Source organism: Suricata suricatta, chromosome 2 (assembly GCF_006229205.1).
Source record: "Suricata suricatta isolate VVHF042 chromosome 2, meerkat_22Aug2017_6uvM2_HiC, whole genome shotgun sequence".
Lineage (NCBI taxonomy): Eukaryota > Metazoa > Chordata > Mammalia > Carnivora > Herpestidae > Suricata > Suricata suricatta.
Window position 1 is genome coordinate 64996267 of NC_043701.1, and position 25820 is coordinate 65022086.

The following is a 25820-nucleotide window of genomic DNA, read 5'->3' on the forward strand; positions in this document are numbered from 1 at the left end:
TTTCAACCTTTTTTCCAACTCATGAATCAGTTTTCCATTATAAATCATAATACCACTAAATGTATCATTCTCTGGCCTGAAAACAAGCTGAGAAGTCTATTTTGGGTTGGTGGTCTGATCCCAAATGAATTCTTTTTTTATATGCTTTACACTTCTAGTCTGACTAAGATAAAGCGAACCCAGTAGAATCACATTCTATACTAAGCAGATGAGGACAGGCATCATTTGGCTGGCAACACAGTTTATCTCTAATACTCTCTAAACATCTAAACCAGGGGCTTGAAGATACAGGACTTTGTACCACATGGAGTTTTGGGTTCAGAGAATGTCCTGATATACCACAGTGAGGTTATATGTAAGCTGATGAACTAAGACTAAAAGCTAATAGAGAAGTCAGTTTCTTCCAAGAAATATCTTACCTAAGCCATTCACCACCTCTTAAAGAACAAAACTTGGAACCAAGGATCTTAAAAAAATTTTTTAAATGCACTCCAAAGAATACACACTGCGCATAGCTTTAAAGAAGGTATATGTTTCAGCCTGAGAGTCCTAGGCTTTCCTTTGACCTCAGAATAGCATATAATATTTGTAAATCACTAAGAATTATACAATGTACAGTTATTAGTGACAGCAACAGCATGGGAAATCATGAAGCAGGAAATCAAATAAAAGTGCTGACACATCAAACCCTGTGGGAAGCCTGAGCCCTAGGGACAAATTGTTATTGGCATGGCTTCTTGCAGAAATCATGCACGGCTCATGCTACAGATACAATCCAGACCTCCTAACAGTGAGGGTATTTCTGTTTCTATGCCTCATAGGCCCTGTAAGGAAGGCCCAGATGAGCTGAGCTCAGCTGCCTATAATAACAACTCACATATAAAACTGCTCATTATTTCCAAAACTGGGTTTCAGATTGGAAATCTCCACAAAAAAGCAATCTGCCCTGATTTTCTAGGCCTCCTAAATTATTCCATCCATCTGATAAATAAGGTCTGTGGCCTTCTGGGCATCAAACAGTCTTAGAATCAAAATAAAATATGAAAGTTTCTGTAAACTTGGTCATTTGTTCGTATGGCTCTCCAAAAGGGACCACCATGTCTCTATGTGAGGTCTCTATGCACACTCTAATGGATTTAACCTAATATCAGAGACAATCTAGAGATACATCAAGGGCTCGTAGTAGGTCATATGGGACTCTACAAAGAAATTCTGCTGATCAGTACCTAGATTCTTGTGCTGTAAGCAGGAAATAAACTTTGTTCTGCAACTTGGGCTTTCCTGGTTTAGGAATGTGTGGCTAGAGTATAAGACATAGTAACAAAGAACGCACAAAAATAATAGGCTGAGGAGCTTCATACTAACCAGTGAGGTAAGCATGTATCTCCTTCATAGCATCCATTTATCTATTTCTGTATCCAAACGTTGTTGAAGGCTTTGTTTTGTTGTTGTTGAGTTTAAGATAGATTACTGTGGAGTCCAGGCCACAGAGAGAGCTCTCCCGAAATACTGCAGTAGCCAGCTAGTTAGCTTTTCCTTCATTCACCAGTGTCCTTTTCAATATTTCTCCACTCAATATTCGATGAAGTTTTTTTTAAGTTTATTTATTTATCTTGAGAGAAACAGTCCCAATGTGGGGCCCAAACTCACAAACTGTGAGATCATGACCTGAGCCAAAACCAAGTCGACGGACACTTAACCAACGGAGCCATTCAGGCACTCCTCAGTGAACTTTTTTTTCCAATGTTTATTATTATTATTTTTTTTGAAAGAAAGAGAGAGAGAGAGAGAGAGAGAGACAGAGCAAGCAGTCAAGGGGCACAGAGAGAGGGAGACACAGAATCTGAAGCAGCTCCAGGCTATGAGCCATTAGCACAGAGCCCAGTGCGGGGCTCGAACCCACAGATCGCCAGATCATGACCTGAGCTTAAGTCGGATGCTTACCCAACTGAGCCACCCAGGTGCTCCTCCCTCAGTGAACGTTTTAATGCATAGATTTGATTGTATAAACCCAGATGAAAACCTTTTGGCACCTTTGCATTGAACTGAGTATAAAATCCAAACCTATATGATCTGGCCCCTCCCAAAGTCTCTAGCCTTCTTTTATGCCACCACATTCCCCTACTCTCTATACTCTAGCTATATTGTGTTTCTCTCATCTCTTCAAACTCACGATGGTGGTCTAATTTAGATGTGTCACATACATGCTTCCCCTGCACCATAAACATATCTTTACTACCACATTTATTCCACTTTCTTGTGTTCACTGATTTGTCTTGCCTTACTAGGATGTAAGTGTCCCAGATGGCAGAGAGACCATACTCTATTATCTGTCATTCCTAGTTTCTAGCAGTGCCTGACTTAATAAAAGTTTGTTAAGTGACTGACCAAATAAAGGAAAACACAGAAGACAGGAGGAGGAGGAGATAGGCAAGGGAAGATAACATTTGTTTTTAAATATATTATGCATGAGTTGATTCTGGTTTGGTGGAATAAAAATGGGCAAGAAAAAAAGAGATCACGTCTGCAGAAACTGATTTTATCCAGTGACAGGACGAGTAAGTGTTCTAGAATGATTTAATGAGGTCTTTCTTTAGTGGTTTAAGTGTTTATATTAGAGTTTTAAAACTGAATTAAAACGAAATCTAAATTTCATGATTCTATGAGTAACAATAGAAAATGACAAATTAACTTTAATTTATAATTCATTCTTAATATGTATAAAATAATTTGATTATGCTTTCATGAAGAACATTATTAAACAAATTTATATTATTGCTTTAGATTACTGGGGCCAAAAAAATTAACTCTGTTATCTCCTTATTAAACTCAAGAGATTAGATCACAAGAAGTTGATTCTTACTACATTAAATGCAGTTAAATCTTCATCAAACTTTCACCATGTCACTAAGAGTCTGCACAGTGGGCACTGAGTTAGATCTGATGGTGGGTGAACAGGTCTTATTTTTATTACTTGTTACGCTTGTTAAGATTCTATGATTTTTAACAGATTGTTTTAACTTTTATAACATAAAATAAAGACATACCTTGCTTTATTGCACTTTGCTTTATTGTGCTTTGTAGACACTGTATTGCTTACAAGTTAAAGGTCTATGGCAACCCTGCACTGAGCAAGTCTGCTGGTACCTTCACCATTTGCCACTTTGTAAGTCTCTCTGTCACATTTGGCAATTCTCACAATATTTTAAACTTTTTCATTATTATTACATTTGTTATGGTGACCTGTGATCAGTGATCTTTGATGTTACTTCTGTGACTGCTTTGAAGCATCACAGATGGCATCCATGTAAGACTGCAAACTTAATTGATAAATGAGTATGTTCTGATGGCTCCATGGACTCTCTCTCTCTGCTCACACCTCCTTACTCCCTGAGACACAACAATATTGTGCCAACAGTATCAGGCCAGTTAACCCTACAATAGCTTGTAAGTGTTCAACTGAAAGGAAGAGTCGTACACTTCTCACTTGAAATCAAAAGCTAGGAATGATAAAGCTTACTGAGGGAAGCTTTGTCCAAAGCCAAGACAAGCTGAAAGCTAGGCCTCTTGTGCCAAATGGTTAGTCAGGTTATGAATGCAAAGGAAAAGTTCTTGAAGGAAAATTAAAAGTATGACTCTAGTGAAGACATGAAAGATAAGAAAGTGAAATAGCCTTAGTGCTGACATGGAAATAGTTATAGCAGTCTGGATAGAAGATCAAACTAACCACAATATTCCCTTAAGCCAAAGCCTACTCCAGAGCAAGGGCCTAATAACACTCTTTAATTTTGTGAAGGTTTGTTTAGGTGAGAAAGCTATAAGAAAAAGGTCTGAAGCTAGCAGAGGTTAGTTAATGAGGTTTAAGTAAATAAGTGGTCTCCATAACATAAAAGTGCTAATGTAGAAGCTACAGCAAATTATCCAGAAGATCTAGCTAAGATCATTAATGAAGGTAGCTACACTAAACAATACATTTTCAATGTATACAAATAGCCTTATATAGGAGGAAAATGCCACCTAGGACTTTCATGGCTAGAGAAGAGGAGTCAATGCCTGGTTTCAAAACATCGAAAGACAGGCTGCCCTCTCGGTAGAGGCTAATGCTGCTGCTGACTTTGAGGTGAAGCCAATGCTCATTTACCATACTGAAAACCGTAGGGACCTTAAAAATTATGCTAGGGGCACTTGGGTGGCTTAGTTGAACGCCTGACTCTTGATTTCGGCTCAGGTCATGATCTCACAGTTTCAGGGTTGGAGCCCCACAGTGGGCTCTGTGGTGCCAGCTTGGAGTGTGCTTGGGATTCTCTCTCTCTCCTGCTCTCTCTGCCCTTCTCCCGCTCATGCTGTCTCTGTCTTTCTCAAATAAGCAAATAAAAATTTTCTTAAAAACTTAAAAAAATTATGCTAAATCTACTTTGCCTGTGCTCAATCAATGGAACAACAAAGCCTGGATGATAGTACATTTGTTTACAACATGGCTTACTAAGCACGTTAAGTCTACTGTTGATACGTATTTTCAGAAAATAAGATTCCTTCCAAAATGTGACTGTTCATTAACAATGCAGTAGTCACTCAAGAGCTCTGATGGAGAGGTATAATGAGATTACTGTTCTCATGCCTGCTAACACAACATCCATTTTGCAGTTGATGGATCAAAAAGTAATTTCAACTTTCTAGTCTTATTATTGAAGAAATACATTTCATAAAGCTATAGCTGCCCTGAGAGTGATTCCTCTGATGGAGGAAAGTCAATTGAAAACCTTTTGAAAAGGATTCATTCTAGATACCATTAAAACATTCATGATTCATGGGAAGAGGTTAAGATTTCAACATTAATAGGAGTTTGGAAGAAGTTGATTCCAGCCCTCATGGACAGCTTTGAGAGGTTCAAGACTTCAGGGGAGGAAGTAATTGCAAATGTGGTGTAAAGAGGAAAAAAAATAGAATTAGAGCTTGAGATGTGAATGAATTGCTTCAATCTCAAGAAAAAATTTTAATAGATCAAAAGATGCTTTTTATGGATGAACAAATAAAGTGGTTTCTTGAGATGGAATCTATTCCTGGTGAAGATGCTGTGAAGACTGTTAGAATGCCAACAAAAAATTTAGAATATTACATAAACTTAGTTGGTACAGCAGCAGCAGAGGTTGAGAGGATGGATTCTAATTTTGAAAGAAGTTCTCTTGGGCATAAAATGCTATCAAACACCATCACATGCTACAGAGATATCATTTGTAAAAGGAAGAATCAATGCTGCAAACTTCACTGTCGTCTTAAAGAAAATTGCCACAGTCACCCCAACCTTCACCCTTCAGCAACCACCACCCTTATCAGTTGGCAGCCTTCAACATCAAGGCAAGAAGATTATGACTCGTTGAAAGCTCAGATGATGGTTACCATTTTTTAGCAATAAACATTTTTAATTAAGGTATCTGCATTGTTTCTTTAGACGTAGTGCTATCGTACAATTTAACAGACTACAGTACAGTATAAACATAGCTTTTATATGTACTAAGAAACCAAAAATATTCATATGAATTGCTTTATTGCAGTGGTCTGGAACACAGTATCTCTGAGGTATTCTTGTATTTAAAACTGAACCCTGATCTCATGAAGACACTCCACTGCTACCACTGCCACCACCACCACCACCACACACATGCTCTTTCAATGCTGTTCTGCTAAGATTTAAAGGAAAACTTCACCAGCATTCTTTTTTTTAATCATTTATATGTATTTATTATACACATGTGTACAATAAATATTTTAAAAAGTAATATAAGCCATCAATGCAGCCAACGGTTATTTAAAAAAATGTGCAAAAGCCAGTCACATTACTGGGACTGAGAATTTTTTATATTAAAAGAGCAAGTTTACAATGTGCCTAATACCAAACTAAATTTGTGTTTATTCCAAACATACAAAGGTAACTTTAAATCTTGTACTCTATGTATTTAGATGATTTTTTAAGGCCAACAGTTAGAAAGTAGCTTTAGCACCCAAAAAAAAAATTTAATGGTTTAAAAAATTTTTTAATTGTGGTAAAAAAAAGGCATGGCATAAAACTTCCCATCTCAATCATTTTTAAGTTTACAGTTCAGTAGTGTTAAGTATACTCACAGTCTTGTGAAACAGATCTCCAGAACTTTTTCTTGTAAAATTCAAACTCTAAACTCATTGAACAATTCCCCATTATCCCCTTCTCCTACTTTCTGTTTCTATGAACTTGACTCCTTTAGATATCACATGTAAGAGGAGTCATACAGTATTTGTCTTTTTTGAATGGCTTATTTTACTTAGCATAACGTCCTCAAGGCTCATGCATGTTGTAGCATGTGACAGGATTTCCTTCCTTTTTAAGGCGAAATAATATTCCACTGTCTGTATATACCACGCTTCACTTAACCATTCATCCATCAATAGACATTTAGGTTGCTTTTACATTTTGGCTACTGTGATAACACTGCTGTGAATATGAGTGTGCAAATATCTCTTGGAGATAGAAAAATATTTTAAATTGCTTTTATCCAATAACAGGTTAGTTAGTGGTTCAAATTAAATGTTTACATTGCACTACTGATAAGCAGTTGGAAGAAAAGAGTGTCAAACACCAAAATGTGACAGTGGAAAGGAATAAAAGACTAAAACTGCAGTTACCTATACCATATTTCTACTCATGTATGGACTATGACTATTCACCTTACATAGCAAAATGCAACACCCTTACCAGTAATTATTACGCCATCATCTTTATGAGCTTTAGCCATTTCTTGAACATGGACTTCGGAGTTCACATCAACCTCTTTCCCTGATAACTCTAAATGAGCTTGAAGAGAAGATGCGACCTTGACAAGAATAGAACCTGAAATAAATGTAAATGAGTTTATTAATACAATGAAATCAAAAGTACCAAAGGCTATTTGAAAAATGACTGAAAGGGCAGCATTGCTCCTAAAAAACTTTTACTCCTTAGCATATTTTATTGAAATGGCAGTGCCTTTTCCTTCCTCCCAAGGCATTCAGAGTAATTCTTGTCAAGGGTATGGGTCATTAGAACATTATGAACTTCTTTTGCCAAGATCTTTATCTAGTCAGCTTATCCAATATCAGAAAAGTGAGTAGAATACTACACATGTAGTTTGCAGACAGTATTCACCATTAACTGAGCATTTACTGAGAGTAAGACAGCTTAGTTAGATTGTCTCTTTTAATCTATGTATCAATTTCATAAGGTATTATTATAATCCCAATTTTACTTGTTCAAGTTCCTGCTAGCACTAGTGTTGCAAACTAGATTGACTTCAATGACAACAGGGCCCATACTCTTAACCACTGTGGTATTTCACACACTGCTACTTTATCATATTATAGGGCTTCTGTTTTCAATGATCATATGACATAACCAAAATCCTAAACTCTTGTGTTTTCAGTTGTACACTGTGTGTGTATGTTGGGGTGGGGATGGGGGTGTGGGATGGAATGGGGGAAACAACAATAATAAAAAAGAGAATATTTGAATTTCAACTGACTCATGTTTCTTTTCAATGGATACCAGTCTTTCTGTGTATGAGACAAGACACTGAACATTACTTCCACCATAATCTTGCAGTAATTTTTAAAGGAGGAGGTAAGAAAAAGTACTCTGTTAGCTAAGTAATAATTTTCCAAAGTAATTACATCTGTTGGGGTGCAAACTCACCAACACACTCCTCTTTCAGAAGTTTTTCTTTTGGGAAGGCTGGAAGGCTCAGTCGGTTAAGCAGCTGACTTTGGTTCAGGTCACGATCTCACAGTCTGTTGGTTCGAGCCCTGCACTGGGCTCTGTGCTGACAACTCAGAGCCTGGAGCCTGCTTCGGATTCTGTGTCTCCCTCCTCTCTGCCCCTCCCCCACTCACTCTCTGCCTCTCTCTCTCAAAATAAAGACAGTAAAAAAAATTTAAAAAAAAAGGAGGTTTTCTTTCTCTGTTTCTCATCTATTGAAGAAAATAAATAACAGGTCCCTGCCATAAAACATTAGGTCCATTTCTTCTGTGGACAAAGGTGATCAGGATGACTTCCATTGTGAATATTGCAAAGATTGCTTTTAAAATGCACTTATTTATGGCACAATGTTTTTTAGTTTGGTTAACATGAGCTTAAGTTTCCCTAATTTCATCTCTTGTCAGCATTTCTAACTGGAGCTGAAAAGTCTGGGCTAAGACTGATAAACTCTAATAATCATCCCTCAAAAAAGGGGGAAATAAAGTAGATCACTACAACTGGGTTATATTATTTAAAAAAACAAATTGCTTTTCAAGATTTAAATGTAAACTACTGATAGGAGATTCCCCATAACAACAGATATAAGGGATTTAGGTTAAGAAAAGTATGTTTTTAAAACCTTTTCCTAGGACTTTTTATGTCTGAATATATCAAATGTGGCAAGTTTATGAACACTTGTTTCTGTTTTTAAATCAAAAAGCGATGTTAAATATGTGAGAGCTTTACAAATGTTAAGCAAAATAGGGGCGCCTGGGTGGCTGTGTTGGTTAAACACCTGACTCGGTTTTGGCTCAGGTCATGATCTCACAGTTCATGAGTTTGAGGATCACATTAGGCTCTGAACTGACAGCATGGAGCCTGCTTGGGATTTTTCTCTCCCTCTTTCTCTGCTCCTCCCCAGCTTGCTTTCTCTCTCTCTCTCAAAAAATATATAAACATAATTTTCTTAAATTAAAAAAAATGTTAAACAATGCAACTAGCTCTATCCTCATCTCTCTCCACATCCTTAAAAAACAAAAATCATCACTACCAAACTCCATTTACTGTCTGTGAAAGGAGAATTCTCATGACTTTAAAATTTTCCAAATGTCCCATCTTTAACACATTGTTTAGAAAGGAGAACTCTTGCTGTATCTTCAGCCTCTTCCACTCCATAAACTATTTTCATGGTTACTGACATCAGTCTACACTGGTGTGGAGCCTACTTAAATAAGGTTTAAGCCAACTCAGGGCTTGAACTCACGACCCTCAGACTGAGATCAAGAGGGTCTCAAGACCTTAGCTGTGATCAAGAGTCAGACACTTAACCCATTGAGCCACCCATGTACCCCTCAATACCATTTCTTGAACTTAAAAAAGTGGACTAATACTAATTGTACCACCTACTGAAGACATACTATATTAAGAACAGTGGTTTCATCAAGGACAAATTTTAAATGGAAAACTAAGTACTCAGATGAAGGTCTGACTCTTAAGTCTATTGAACATGGCCTTTTTGAAAGAAGTGATAAGGTCACCATGTTAACTCATAGGAAGAAAGAGAACAAGCATGCAACATTCTTTTTCACATGGCAAAATGAAGAACAGCTAAAAGACTCAAGTGGTTGGCTCCTGAACCCTACAGCAAGACAGAAGCAGAGCTAGAAAGGATCCCAGATGTCTTTACTAACCATCAAGCAACAGAATCCTAAATAATTTACCATTCCTCTAAAAAGTTAGTTTCCAAGTATAATTAGAATTAAAAGACCTGACAGAAATTTTTGTTTCTAGTTTTTCCAGCTTTAAGCTTCATGCCAGTTCCAATAGGAAAAAACACAAAATTATAATCCTAGTCAAATTTTGTTACATCACATATTTTTTCAATAGCTTAGTGGAGTAACATACCAAATAATGCTCAAGAATATTTTAAGTGGATGAAGATTAATAATGTTTTTGTTGGTTTTATTTTACCTTTTTGCCCACCCATATTCAAAATAGGAAATAGTTTTCATATAAGAGCTACTTGTTCAAAACTCTGTTTTTACTCTGTTACTAGTCACATTACATTAGCAATGGTTTACATTCTTCTCTTTGGGCCTTCATAAGAAGAGAATGCATTATATGACTTACAAAATACCTTTAATGGCATTACTGAAGATCTCAGAAATTTAGAGAGAACACAATATTATCCTATTTTAAAGGGAAAAAATGTGATCTTGTGAAATCATATCACACCTGTGTGTCAGCAAAAAACCTTCTGTTTCAAGACTCTGTGTTTGTAGTTTTATTCTGACACTCTGACAAGAGAGCCTTGTTGGACAATAAAGTACTAAACCAACATGACCAAAAAATTGCTAACAGCCGGAATAAGTGGTTTCTGTAAGGATGTATTTTCATAGTTATGTATATAGCCCTGTTCCGGGCAATATGCAAGATCTTCCAGACTTCATTTAAACAAATTTTTATTAATGTTTATTTATTTTTGAGAGAAAGAGAGACAAAACGTGAGACGGGGAGAGGCAGAGAGAGGAGGGGTGGGGGTGGAAACAGAATCTGAAGCAGGCTCCAGGCTCTGAGCTGTCAGCACAGAGTCCAATGAGGGACTTGAACTCATGAACCGCAAGATCATGACCTGAACCTAAGCTGAATGTTTAACTGACTGAACCACCCAAGTGCGTGTACCTCAAAAAATTTTAAACAGAGCTATGTTTCTCAGGGTAGCTGGGCTCAGTCAGTTAAGCGCGTGACTCTTGATTTTGACTCAGGTCTTTATCTCATGGTTCATGAGATCCAGTCCTGCATCAGGCTCCATGCTGATGGTGTGGAGCCAGCTTGGGATTCACTCTCCATCTCTCTGCCCCTCTGCTGCTTGTTCTCTCTCTCTCTCAAAATAAATAAATAAAACTTTAAAACAAAAAACAAAACCAAAAAATAAATAGAGCTACGTGTCTCCACTTTCTGCACCCGGGCCACTGTAGCCCCTATGGCCACACAATTCCATGTATCTGAGCCACCTGGCACCAAGACTTGTATTCAGTCTTCACAAGACTAAAAAATGTAGTATTTTTAATGAAATACTTAGATTCTTAGAAGGTATTCGTAATAGAAATAGATTATATGAAGAGACATGTCATACTACGTTAGAGGACCTTCCTGGTGATACCTTTATCATGCTCTGCCAAGAATTTCTCTAGAGTGATGGCCCAAGAAGGTCCTCCTACAGGAGGGTAGAAAAGCTTCCAAAAGAATGTATGGGAGCATTTTCACTCCAAAAGATATTCTATTTCAGACATAAAACTAAACTGAAAAACCCAAACACTAACAACTGCACAGTAACAGTCAATATATTGTAACATTTTTGTTTGCACTACAAAGGGAATGATAGTATTTATGACCATCTGTTTCAAATCAGTTTTTATATTTTTCTTTTCAAAGATTTTGTTTTTATGCAATCTCTGTATCCAATGTAGGGCTTGAACTCATAACCCTGAGATAATGAGTCGCATGCTCCACTGACTGAGTCAGCCAGACACCCTTCCAGTCCATCTTTAAATCAAATTCTATTAGAAGAAATTTTCTTGAACTCATGATGTCAACAGAGATAATTTGACCATCTGTTTCCGAAATGTTACATAAAACCTTCCATACACCATATGTCAAAATAAAACATTCCACTTGGCTAACCTTTATGAGATTTTAACTCCACTTTCCCTAGTTGGCTGACATAAACATCTATTGCACCCTGATGAGTTGAGGCCTTCAGGCTTCCAGAGGATGAATCTAGGAAAAAAAGAAAAACATAAATATAATTGTTCTTATTGTAGTAACTGAAATGATAAATTTGAAATAAAAGGCTCTGCTTCAGCATTAGGATAAGGCACTTAAGAGTCTCACAAGGTTCTGTATTTTCCTCATAATTATGCCATCTTTCACTTAAAAATGAAAACAGAATCAGAAATCTACAAATCTTAAACCTAGATAACTAACAAAAAATCCTTATGTCTGTAGCAACCTAATATATAGGAAGGACAGTATGCAAGCAGTGGATCCTTGACAGCCAAGCTTATTAAGCACTATTGAAATATTTAGTTTATCCTCAACTTTCAATTTTAACTAAAGAATTTTATCTTATGTACAGACACACAGAAGTGGTAACTAAGTTAATAAAAAAATTAAAACTTCTGGTATTTTCTCCTTTTAGCAAATTTGCTAGTGCTAAAAAAGTACTTTAATGGTGAAAGATTACTCTAGATAAGACTTTGTTGCATTTCTTAGAGGGCAGAAATGGAGGAAAAGGAAATCACTTAAAGAATGGGCAAAGCTTGTTTATATTTAAATATTTCAAGTTTTTGGAATTAAACAGATTGTTAAGTCAGGAGAATAAAATCATAATTAAGTGGTTCTGATTTGACACACAAATTTCACAGACATCACTGATCCTAGTTTTCAAAAAGCAAACATTCAAGCTGAAGGGAAAGCTGACAAAGCTAAAAAAGTAAGAGAATGATGTTGAAGAGCCAGCACTACATAGCTTCTCTTCCTCCTCAACCATAGCAACTGAACCTTTAATTCACCTGCCCTGAGATAGGCCAAAGCATATTTTAGAAAGGCCTCTTAAAAAGCTTATTTTATCAGGAACTGTACTACTTCAAAGTGGTAACAAAATAAGGAGTGTGGTAAAAATAATGCCAAAAATTATATTATACTTTTAATAAAATGTGAAGAAAAACATTCCTATAACGGGACATTTTTCTTTCAAGTATTAAAGGGCCTCAAACAAAGAAAACAACTTGGGAATAACCTGGTTAAAATCTTATCCCAAGATAATTTATAATAATTATCTGTAATCTATACTGGAAAATGTCTTTTATCAGACCCAATTTATTTAATTTTTAAGTATCAAAAGTAAACACTGATGCTGGGAAATTAAGCCACTAGTGATAAATGACATAAAATTGTGGGGCAAAGAAGACTATCTCCTCAGTTACCAAGAGAAACCCCTTTTTTATAACCTCTCACTGCATCCTCAAAGAAGCCAAGTAAAAATATATTTATTGTACTTAAAAAAATGTGGACTACACAATGTGTGTATTAACCCAAGTTGACCAAAGTGAAATATTTTAAACATTAGTTTGATTTCTTGTTTTCTCTAGGGAGCTAAAAACACAAGATTTTCATGAGGCTAATAAGTGGTACTTTTCACTTCTCCCCCCGGTCCCAGTGGGAAATGAACAATAGCTAAATAATTTTCTCATAAGCCACTGAGTAATTACATTTTCATGTTATCAGTTTTGAACTCTGATAATGGCCCATTCCTTGGAGATTGTTTTAAAAATTAAAACTCAAGATATGTTTTCAAAAGAGAAAGCAAAAGTGATATTTAAAAACCTATGTAGCTAAACAAATATATATTTTTTGTTTTCTATAATACAAATAACTGGAACTAAAAACTAATTTTATCAAGAATCAAATTAAGGCTTTCTCTAAAAAATTTCAGTGTTTGTTGGAAATTCACATAATGGGGAAATTCTACAGGTCTTAGAAGAAGCCTTAAGGGACATGCATTAGAGAGTGGGTAATTAAGAAGTGAAGAGGATTATTATTTCAGAAAGTGTTTGGAATAAGTAGACTGTCACAGAGTCTTCTAGCATCCTAATTTTGGACAAAGATACTGTTTGATTTGAGTTTTCCTGGAAAATTACAGATACAATTTGGAAAAACTGATGTCAACTATCATCTAATCATTACATACAACAACAAGAAAAACCCACCCCATGTGTAATATACATTTAGCTAAGAGCAGAGAATAACAACTACTTGTAAGGCTAAAATTCTAAATTTTGCCATTTTTTTCAGATAATGGGAGAATTCTCTCAAAATTGGTCAAACATATTCAGAAAGCTTTTCTGACTTTTTTTTTTTTTATCACTTTACCTCAAGTTTCAACATGTAGATACTAAGGAACAGCAATACAAAAGTATTTCTTAATTTCTGCAACTTGATTCCTACACTTCCAAAGCTACACTAATTGTACAACAAGGAACGAATTTCATACATAGGATGTAAAGGATTTGTAAGGGCAGAATTTTAAGGTCACTTCATGTAAAGCTTTCTAAATCAGTGTCCTGCCTAGGTATTCTGTAGGGAGGGAATATACAAAAGGCTGGGCTTAAAAAGACAAACCATCCCCTCTCCCTGCCACAATCATGAAGATAATTTTTTTAAAGATAAAATGACCAGTACATGGTTTCTGGCAGTGCCTTCCAAAAGAGGCAACACACATAAATTAAAAAGAAAAGGAGGTGTCTGGATGGCACAGTCCACTAAGTGACTAATTCTTGACTTTGGCTCAGGTCAGGATACCACGGTCATGGCACTGAGCCCCAGGTCAGGCTCCAAACTGAGCATGGAGCCTGGTTGGGATTCTCTCTTTCTACCTCTGCCCCTCTCCCCCACTTGCACTTTTTCTTTCTCTCCCTGAAATTAAAGAAAAAAAAAAAAAAGGCAAAGAAAGTCAAGTGAGGTGAGCAACATTATTAGCACTCCATTCTTACTGTTATTTCCTATCAAGCTTTGCTTTATCCTGTTAACTCATTTTAAATGGAAGATGATCTGGTATTCCAGAAAAAAAGGCATTATTTTTTGAAATATGAATCTAAGGGAAATCCTAGTTTTGATATACATAATCAAAATTTTTATAGCATTTCAGCTTCTGAGAGAGCTCAGTGTTATGGAAATTAGAACAGGGTTTTGGGAGGTAGGTGATAATGTGTATACAAAAATACAAATGACTGATGAGATTACATAAGAATCTGATCAATTATACTGTCTAAACTCCTTTGATCTGAATTACAAATATTCTTCTAAGTAAAGGAATCATGGGAAAAATACTTCATCTATTTTCCTGAAATCAGATTAGGATAATGCCTAAATCATTTGAAGTCTCCTAATATTGCAATTTGATAATATATAACTTTTTCTCAACACCCATTTCAGTATGTTGAAGCCTCTTGCTATTCTAACAAATTTCCCTCTCAGATTCCTATAAATCACTTTTTGTTTCTTTGTAACTAATTTGTTTTTACTAATCTCAATTCTTTAAAATCCAAGTTACTCAGTAGACATTATTTTATCATGATTTGTAGACATGTCTTCAACTTTCTCCATCAAACCTTTTAAGAAAAACACAAACCAAGTAATCAAATTTAAAATAAACATTACACTGTTACCATTAGGATTAAGGCATTATATCTAAAATTTTACCAGAATCATAATAACAATGGTTTTTAGGTTATACTGCAGGGATGGCAAACTACAGCCTTTCTCCTGTTTTTATTAATGAAGTTTTGGAGCAAAGACACAACCATTTGTTTGTATATTATCAATGGCTGCTTTGCATTAAAATGACAGCTCACAAAGCCAAAAATACCTAATTTCTGGTCCTTTGCAAAGTCTGCCAACTCTTAGACCAACATATTTTGTTTTGAGGAAATAAGCTCTCCCATGCCCAGAAAAAAAAAAGGTAAAATTTAATTCTGTTTAAAACAAAAAGACTTACAAATTAATGAGTCCAGCTCTTTTTCTAAGGCCTTAGTAGTATACAGATAGACACAAAATGTCTTGCTTATAGAAATGAAAAAAGTTGTCTCAAGGCAGTCTAACTTTTCACTGACCCTGACTGTATACTATTTTCTAGGGGTAACGGAGTTTCTGCCACCAGACTTATTATTAAAGTGAGAAATAGCACATTATCAAGTAGATAACTAGACTTTGCTAACTTGCTTAGATTATGTCACCACATTTTTGTTTAGCCTGTTAAACCGTGTGTTTCTATTAAAAAATTGGCAATGCTTGTTTGCTTATAAAGGAGCACAAGTGGGTTCTTGAAAAATTATACATCTGCTTTGGATGAAAAATAAATGGGCAAAAGAATGAACAAAATTTTACGAAGATATACTAATAATCAATAAGCATATGAAAAGTACTGAACATAATATGTCATCAGGGAAGTGTAAATTAACACCAAACAGGTAAAATTAAAAGGCACCTGGGTGGCTCAGCTGGCTGGGTTGCTGACTCTGGATTTTGGCTCAGGAGGAGAAACAGAGGGAAAGTTTACTGAATAACTACCATGCACTCGGGTGTACGTTATATATTGTTGACCCTTGAACAACATGGGTTTAAACTGTGTAGAGCCACTAAAAAGTAAATTTTTTTGGATAAATATACTGTACAGTACTGTAAATGTATTATCTCTTCCTAATGATTTTCTTAACATTTTCTTTTCTCTTGCTTACTGCATTGTAAAAGTACAATATATAATACATATAGCATACAAAATATGTGTTGACAGTCTGTGCTATTGGTAAGGCTTTCGATCTACAGTAGGCTATTAGTACTACTTTATTATCTTAATTACCTTGTACTATGTAAGTGGCATTATTTTATGCATAAAAATGCAAACTCAGAGATGTAGACATTTGATTAAAGTTACACAGCTAATAATATAGTAAGGCCAAAATTCACAGTCAAATCTACTTCTAAAGTCCACACTTTTCCACACTACCACAGATCAAAATATGATAACAAATGTAATACTTTTTTCTTATTTCAAGAGATTCTTCCAAAATACAACTCAAAATTTATCAATGATATTTACAAAATAAGAATCCAAGCTTTATTTACTTTCATATATTTGTGGATTTTTAAAAACAACCTAAAGTGATGAACACAACTTATATTTTGATAAAGAAAATTATAAATTATATTTCTTAACACTGGACTCAGGTCATTTTCTTTGAGTGGACACAGATATATCTAAGAAAAATAAAACATTTCATCTTAAAATCTCTCTAGTACTTAATAGTGGAAAAAAGGGAAAAGCTCAGATGAAAAATTAACAAGAATTCATAATGTTAATCATTTATACAATTTGAAACCATCTTCAAAGATGTAAATTGCTGCTCATTTCATCCTTGCTACTACTTTTCTTTTCCAGTATGTATAAATAAATAACCATTTCATTCCACTTTTAGAGAGATTATGGTCACATGCGGGAAGTTGGGTCTCTCTGAACTCATAAGTAGAGAAAAAAATCTTGTGAGGCAAGGTGGATTTGCAAGGCCTCCCACCATCAGATGGTGACCAGCATCTACCCTCACTCAACCCCTACTCAGTTTCTGCTTGAGCACCGACCTCCAAGGTGCCTGACTGACTGATATCAGGAGTGACTTGCCTTCTTATGCTAAAAAGATGTAAATTGTACCTTATGAAAAAACTTGTTATAGGAGTTTCTTCTTTTGTGATTACAGGAGCAAATTTCCTGAGAAAACCTGTTTTTCTTCCCCTCAGAAAATAGGCTATTGACCCCTGCTCACAAAGACCTAACTCTTGTCTTTGCTATGCTAAAAACTTTGCCTTGTATTTGAATGCGAAAGATCTCTTCCTTTCCCATATGATAAACATCTAGTCACCTACTTCAATCTCTATTGGTAAAGATTATGCAGGAGTCTTCCACCAATCTATGTTCTGGGAAATCTGTACATACCAAAGAATTTGTTACCAGAAGTGGCAAAGCAATTGCCACTTCTGCTTTGGACCCATACATTTTTTCAACAAATAAAGCTGACTCTTGGGTCAGTGCAGAGACGCCTGCCTGGTGAGCAGAAAGAGGCCGAGGCTCTCACTCTCTTTTGCCAACACTGTCCATCCTTCAGGGGACCCTGGACCTGCTGGAGCTGGACTCCAGCATTCGCACATTTCCATCCAAGAATAACACTAGCATTATCATATTGTATTATAAATATTCATCAAATTCATATCTGACTAAAGGGCCTTCTAGTTGGTAATGAAATTCCCTGTGCCTCCCAATATGAAATATTCTCATTTACCCCCTTGCCTTATTGCTACAAATGCCACCCAGGTCTAGCATTTTCTCTTCCCAGCTAGCTTGGCTTCACACAAGCATACCTTTTTATTCACACTAGAAACTTCCTTTACTATGCCCAGGTGTGTCCTCTGATAAAATGGCCTGAATAGTCAACAGTAAATCTTGATTTTCCATTGGAACACAGTGAATCCTTCTGTTGTGTCTTAGTTAAAATGATTTATAACTATCATGTAAGAAGCCTTTATTTTCAACTTAATCCCTCATTGAACATAAAAGTTATAATCTCTGGAAAATTTTTTAAAAAGATACGTACTTTAGGTCAGAAAATCTAGGAGTGATAGTGAAAATGACTATTGGACATGTTCACTATTACAATTGGTACAAAGAAAGGAAAAATTTAAACCATCAAAAAGGACAGAGTTAAGAGGCCCTGGGCATTCATCCTGGCAATAAGCCACCTCCTCCTCTCAAAGATCCTCATTTTCCATCCATACTTCCAGCACTCTAAGGTCTAAAAACAACCATCACTCTTAGAATTCAGAGTGTGCCTTTGCCCATAGGTAAGCAGGAGCAGGTGCTCCTTGGGATAGAGGAAAAACTCTATCTAAGCTATGTGGAAAGCTGAACTCTTCCTCCTACAGGCATAGCATCACATGTAGTAATGAGGCCTAAAGTCCCATTAGCCACAATTAGTTTTCACTTAGGATTAGAACAATCATTAAAGTGACAAGTATTTACTGAATTTTTACCATATGTCAGACACTGTGCTGAAGTACTTTATATATATGATCTCACTTCTTACAATAACCCTCTATCATAGGTACTTATTATAATTTCTATTTTTTTAGATGTGAAAATTGAAGCACAGAGAAGTTAGGTAATTAGCCTATGTATAGAAAGTAGTGAAATCAGGGTTGCCTGGGTGGATCAATAGGTTAAGTGTCCAACTCTTGATTTTGCTGAGGCCATGATCTTGTAGTTTCAGAAATTCAAGCCCTGCATAAGGCTCTGCACTGGCAATGCAGAGCTCTCTTGGGATTCTCTCTCTCTCCCTTTCTGCTCACCTGCTCGCCCTGTTTCTGTCTCCCTCAAATAAATAAATAAACTAAAAAAGAAAGTGGTGAAATCAGAATTTTAACTTTATTCTTACCAAATCTATAATTATATATTATTTATAGGATGACGAGTCAATTAATTTTCAGAAATAATTTTACATATTCATACATTGGATCTGCCTATATTTGACTTGCATATCAGGAACCTATCAGGTTCATCAGTTAAACTTCACACTTTATTTACTCTAATAAAGTTGCACAAATATAACTATTTTTAAAAGCATGCAAAATTTACCAACTAGCAGCTTAGTACATACCTACTGTGATGTTACCCATGTTGCTTTGTAATGTTATATTACCTATAAAAGAGAAAGAAGACAATTTTTTATGTTAGGGATTATCTAAAAATGAACTATAACATATGGTTTTCTAAAACATGGCTGGATATTCACATTATTATTTACTAGCACTGTTGTTAAAGAAAAGATAAAAACCATATGATCCTGTCAACAGATACAGAAAAAGCATTTGACAAAATACAGCATCCTTTCTTTCTTTTTTTTTTTTTAATGTTTTATTTATTTTTGATACAAACAGAGACAGAGCATGAGAGGGGGAGGGGCAGAGAGAGAAGGAGACACAGAACTGGAAGTAGGCTCCAGGCTCTGAGCTAGCTGTCAGCACAGAGCCCGACGCGGGGCTCGAACCCACAAACGTGAGATCTGACCTGAGCCAAAGTCGGAGGCCCAACTGACTGAGCCACCCAGGCGCCCCAGCATCCTTTCTTAACACAAACCCTCGAGAAAGCTGGGATAGAAGGAGCTTACTTAAACATCATAAAAGCCATTTATGAGAAGCCCACAGCTAATATCGCCCTCAATGGGGAAAAAATGAGAGCTTTCCCCCTGAGATCAAGAACACAACAAGGATGTCCACTCTGACCACTTCTGTTTAACATAGTGCTGGAAGTCCTAGCATCAGCAATCAGACAACAAAAGGAAATAAAAGGCATCAGAATTGGCAAAGATAAAGTCAAACTTCCACTTTTCGCAGATGACATGATACTCCACATGGAAAACCCAACAGACCCCACCAGAAGCCTACTAGAACTGATCCATGAATTCAGCAGTCACAGGGTACAAAATCAACGTACAGAAATCAGTTGCATTTAAAAAAATTTTTTTTAATGTTTTTTTATTTATTTTTGATACAGAGAGAAACAGCACGAGCAGGGGAGGGGCAGAGAGAGAGAAGGAGACACAGAACCAGAAGCAGGCTCCAGGCCCTGAGCTAGCTGTCAGAACAGAGCCTGATGCGGGGCTCGAACCCATGAACGTAAGATCTGACCTGAGCCAAAGTCGGAGGCCTAACCGACTGACCCACCTAGGCGCCCCAGAAATCAGCTGCATTTTTATATACCAATAACGAAGCAACAGAAAATCAAGAAACTGATCCCATTCACAACTGCACGAGAAACCATTAAATACTAGGAATGAACCTAACCAAAGATGTAAAAGACCTGTAAAATGAAAACTATAAAAAACTTATGCAAGAAATTGAAGAAGACACAAAGAAGTGGAAAAACATTCCAGGCTCATGGATGGGAAGAATAAACATTGTTAAAATGTCATTATTATCCACAGCAATCTACACATTCAATGCAATCCCAATCAAAATTGCACCAACAATCTTCACAAAGCTAGAACAAACTATCCTAAAATTCATATGGAACCACAAAAGACCCAGAATAGCCAAAGTAATATAGAAGAAGAAAACCAAAACAGTAGGCATCAAAATCCGAGACTTTAGCCTCTACTACAAAGCTGTCATCATCAAGACAATATGGTATTGGCACAAAAACAGACACATAGACCAATGGAAGAGAATAGAGAACCCAGAACTGGACCCACAAATGTATGGCCAATTAATCTTTGACAAAGCAGGAAAGAGTACCCAGTGGAAAAAAGACAGCCTCTTTAACAGGTGGTGTTGGGAGAACTAGACAGAAACATGCCGAAGAAAGAAACTAGACCATGCTCTTACACCATACACAAAAATAAATTCAAAAGGATGAAGGACCTGAATGTGAGAAAGGAAACCATCAAAACCCTAGAGGAGAAAGCAGGAAACAACCTCCTTGACCTCAACTGCAATTTCCTACTGAACACATCTCCAAAGGCTAGGGGTTCAAGAATCAAAATAAACTATTGGGACCTCATCAAGATAAAAAGCTTCTGCACAACTAAGGAAATAATCGAGAAAATGAATAGGCAACTAGTGGAATGGGAAAACATATAGTTGCAAACGACATATCGGGCCAGTAACATAAATGACAAATGACATAAAGGGCTAGTATCTAAAATCTACAAGGAACTCACCAAACTCCTGAAAAACAAATAATCCAGTGAAGAAATGGGCAGAAGTCATGAACAGACACTTCTCCAAAGAGGACATCCAGATGGCCAACAGACACATGAAACGATGCTCAGCATCACTCAGCATCAGGGAAATATAAATCAAAACTACACTGAGATACCACCTCACGCCAGTCAAGAGTGGCTAAAATGAACAAATCAGGAGACTACAGATGCTGGCGAGGATGTGGAGAAATGGGCACCCTCCTACACTGTTGGTGGGAATGTAATCTGGTACAGCTACTATGGAAAACAATGTGGAGGTTCTTCAAAAAATTAACAATAGAACTCCCCTGTGACCCAGCAATAGTACTGCTAGAAATTTGCTAAAGGATACAGGAGTGCTGATGCATAGGGGCACATGTACCCCCATGTTCATAGCAGCACTTTCAACAATAGCCAAATCATGGAAAGAGACTAAATGTCCATCAACTGATGAATAGATCAAGAAGATGTGATTTATATATACAATGGAATACTACATAGCAATGAGAAAGAATGAAATCTGGCCATTCGTGTCAACGTGGATGGAACTCGAGGGTGTCATGCTAAGTGAAATAAGTCAGTCAGAGAAGTACAGATACCATATGTTTTCACTCATAAGTCTAAAAGGAGACTTAACAGAGGACCATGGGGAGGGGAAGGAGGGAAAAAGAATTAGGGAGAGGGAGGGAGGCAAATCATGAGAGACTCTTGAATACTGAAAACAAACAGGGCTGAAGGGGGTGGGGGAAAGGGTAAGGGGGTGATGGACATGGAGGAGGGCACTTGTGGGGAAGAACACTGGGTGTTATATGGAAACTAACTTGACAATAAGCTATTAAAAAAAGATATTTAAAAAAAGAAAAAAAAAGTTGGCTTTTTTTTTCTCAATAATACAAATTTAATAAGACAATTAGCTGCAACTATGAAATAACTAGCTTTAGTCACCTATATAAACTCTCTTCCAATATTCCACCTTAAGGTTCTCTAGCATAAGTACAAAAAACCACCATACTTTCTGGGAAGCATGGAAGAAAAATAATTCTATTTCTATAATCCATAAATGGAAAAGTTGCTTAAATGTACTATGTATTTTTAACATAAATATTACTATATTTATCAGAACACTCAAAGCCAAGTTTTAAGCCAAGTAACACTAAAATAATCTATGCAAAAAAATTATTACTGTTATTTTTCAGGTCATGATGCCATGACTGTTAGATTAAAATCATTTCTGTGCCAAGAGTCAAAGAGCTTGGGGCAGGAATAATGAACACATTGAAGTATGACTAACAAAGAAAAAGGCTTCAGAGGTCTTTTGATAAAAATGTATTTTCCAGGAAAAGTATAGAATATTATAACTACTCTTTCCAAACTCCCTTTCCCTCAATATCAAATTCACAGATTTTTCTTCATGTATGTTTGTTTCTAGACTTATTCCTAGACCCATACAACCTATTTTTACTATACTGAAAACATAAGCAATGTTACCTCCTCTATCATAATTCCAAAACTACTAACAGAATAAAGGAATAACTTTTCTCAGAAATCATCTATGGCAAGTGAACTCATTTATTTAATTTCTTGATTTCTGTAAATACTGACGTGTATCATCAGCAGCTGAGAAAAAGCAAACAAATCACTTGATTCATGTTTCCAACAGTCAGATGTACTTTGATTGCAAAAGTCAAAGAGCCTTATATTCCAAAACACTTCATGTGAGGATATGAACAAGGAGTATATTTGTGCAGGAATAAAACTTGGTTTGTGTGGAGAAATTAAGCTCCTAAAATTATTTTCAAGTCTCAGTAAGTTACAAGGTTCTAAAGATCCTTTTAAATGTGTTATGTAAATATTATTTCATTGGTGTGTTCTAGACACTCTCTTCCAATTTTTAAACCCAGTAAATGAGGATTTACCATCACATGCAACAGCAGCCAAAAATCATATAGCTTCTAAGATGGCTTCCAAAGATCCCTGCCTCTTGATATTCAAGCCCTTGTATCATCTCTTCCCTTCATGCATAGGTTGGACCTAACAATTTAATACATAAATAAGGCAAAAGTGATGGGATGTTGTTTCCAAGGTTAGGTTACAAAGAGATTCTGGTTTCTGTCTTGGTAGCCCTTTTCTGCTCTGATGGAAGCCAGTTAGCCAACTGCCCAAGAAGCTCACTAGGAAGGAACTAAAACAGGCCTCTAATGAACAGCATCTGAACTCATTCCTGCCAGCAACCATGAGTGAACTAGGAAGCAGACTGTCCCTTAATGGAACCTTCAAATGACCCCACAGTCCCAGCTGACAGCTTTGTAACACCCTCATAAGAGTCAAGACCTGAGGCAGAGGATCCAGTTAAGCCACACCAAGATTCCTGACTCATCCAAATTGTAAGATAATAAGTGTTTGTTGCTTTCAGCTGCTAAGTTTTGAGGTAATTTGTTACACAGGAAGAGGTAATAGTACAGATGTTGAAAGCTGAAAGAGGGGTGCTGCCATAATAAATACTTAAAAATGGAGGAGTAGCTTTGGAACTTGGCACTGAAGCAGAGGTTGGAAGGATTTTCAGGAACATGTTAGAGAAAGCCTAAATTAGCCTGAACAGACTGTTAGTAGAAAGCTGGACTTTGAGCATGCTTTCCACAAAGACTCAGAGGAAGTGAAGAAAATGTTTTTAGAAACTGGAAGGAGGATCCTTGATAAGTAGTTGTAGAAACTTAGTAACACCATCACCTTCAGTAACGTGCAAAGTAAGAAATGTGCCTTAATGTACTGAGGGATTTAACTAAGATTTTTAAGCAGGTTAAAGTGTTTTAAGTGCTACTTTTTTTTTTTTTTGCCACTTACTGTAAAAGGCAAAAGAAAGATAAACTAATCTAAAGTAAGGACTGTTAAACAAACAAAACTGGAACACAAATGTTTTGAAAATTCTCAGCCACTCCAAACCATAAGAGACTCTTAACTATAGAGAACAAACTGAGGGTTGCTGGAAGGGAGACGGGTGGGGATGGGCTTACATGGCTGATGGGCATTAAGAAGGGCACCTGGGATGAGCACTGGGTGTTATATGTTAGTGATAAATCACTAAATTCTACTCTTGAAACCAATACTACACTGTGTGTTAACTAGTTTGAATTTAAATTAAATCTTGGAAGAATAAAAATTCAAAAAAAGAAAGAAAGAAAAATTTTCAGCCTCTCCAGATGGCAAAAGATATTAAAGTTGGGAATAGCTTCCAAACAAAATTTGAATCCAAGGGCACCGGCAGAACATGGCCTAAAAATGAAGCTGAGGGGTGACTGCAAAGACCACAGAAAGATCAAGAGTGGTACCCTGTAATAATAATCAATTATACGAAAAGTCCTTTAAAAAGATTAAAGGTATGTTTCACAGATTCTCTCAACTAACAGTTGATAACTCCAGAAAGCTTGAGTGCATTTTACTTCACTATCTCTGCAGAAGCCTACATTTAGAAGAGATTCTTGGATGTGGCTTTTATCTAATCGAATAAACCCCAATGTGATTCACAGGAGACTGACAGAATTTTTGAAAGAATGATAACAGCAACCACACTGCTAAACTGAACCAAAAGGAACAGTTTACATACAAAGTAAAAAGAGACTACTGGACCCCCAAAATTCTACTATCAGGAAGCTGATTGAGAAAATCACTCAGATGCAAACATACTTCATGAAAAAAGGATGACTCAGAGGAGGAACAAGAGCACAGAGGGCAAAGCATGAAATGCTAAATAATTATTCCCAGGCCTTGAGATATAAATCAAGGAAACTCCAATATATGCCCACCCAAATTTAAAATCACTATGGAGCAGTGATCCCTTTATGCCTCTCATTTTCCTACTTTTGAACAGGAAAGTCTATACCAATTACTTTTACCTGTCCCATGATTTTATGCTGGGGGTGTAGGGAGGCTGTGGGGGAGGGGTGGTAAACCTCTCTTTAGTTCAGAAGTCTTTGGATTCAGAGAAACAAACTGTTCTTGAGGAGTTGTACTTCAGCAACTACACCTGAGGAGTCTCATCTACACCATGATCTGATTTTGATGTAGAGATTCTGGACTCTGATGTGGCGCACAATGGGATGAGACATTTAGGAAAGTTGGAAGAAAGGAAGTATATTTTGCATATGGGAGGGACATTTAGGAGAGCGGTCAGAAGACAGATTGGCCATCCAAAGCCTTACAGGAGGGGCGCCTGGGTGGCTCAGTCGGTTAAGCATCCAACTTCAGCTCAGGTCATGATCTCGCAGTTCGCGGGCTCGAGCCCCACGTTGGGCTCTTTGCTGACAGCTCAGAGCCTAGAGCCTGCTTCAGATTCTGTGTCTCCCTCTCTCTCTGACCCTTCCCTGCTCATTCTGTCTCTCTCTCTCTCTGTCTCAAAAATAAATAAGACATTAAAAAATTCAAAAAAACAAAAAAAACAAAGCCTTACAGGATATCTAAAGAGATTTACACACAAAAAATTAAAAATTGGTATTTATTAATGATTATAAGTGACAGTCCTAAGTTAACCATATATATTAGGTGCCACGGCCATTCAGAGGAAAGAGACTAAAATGACCAGACATGGACGAGGAGAAGAGTCATATTGGAGATATCACTAGGGCTGAGATTTGAAACATGGATAAAACTTGAATATGCTGAGGGGAAAAATTTTTCTGAGAATAAGAAAAACATAAGCAAAGGTAAAAAAGTAGAACTACACATACAATGTTAAAATCATG

The 25820-nt window shown here is 36.5% G+C and overlaps 1 protein-coding gene across 1 annotated transcript in view; it reads right to left on the reverse strand.

Moving 5' to 3' along the window:
- FAM185A (family with sequence similarity 185 member A) overlaps positions 1 to 25820 on the reverse strand; it is a 58495-nt gene that overhangs the window by 8680 nt on the left and 23995 nt on the right. Inside the window, exons 5-7 of the mRNA XM_029927857.1 lie at positions 19003 to 19044; positions 11426 to 11521; positions 6728 to 6862 (exon numbers count right to left, since the gene is read on the reverse strand). Coding sequence (XP_029783717.1) covers positions 6728 to 6862; positions 11426 to 11521; positions 19003 to 19044 — 273 coding nt within the window. The remainder of the gene's footprint in view (positions 1 to 6727; positions 6863 to 11425; positions 11522 to 19002; positions 19045 to 25820) is intronic.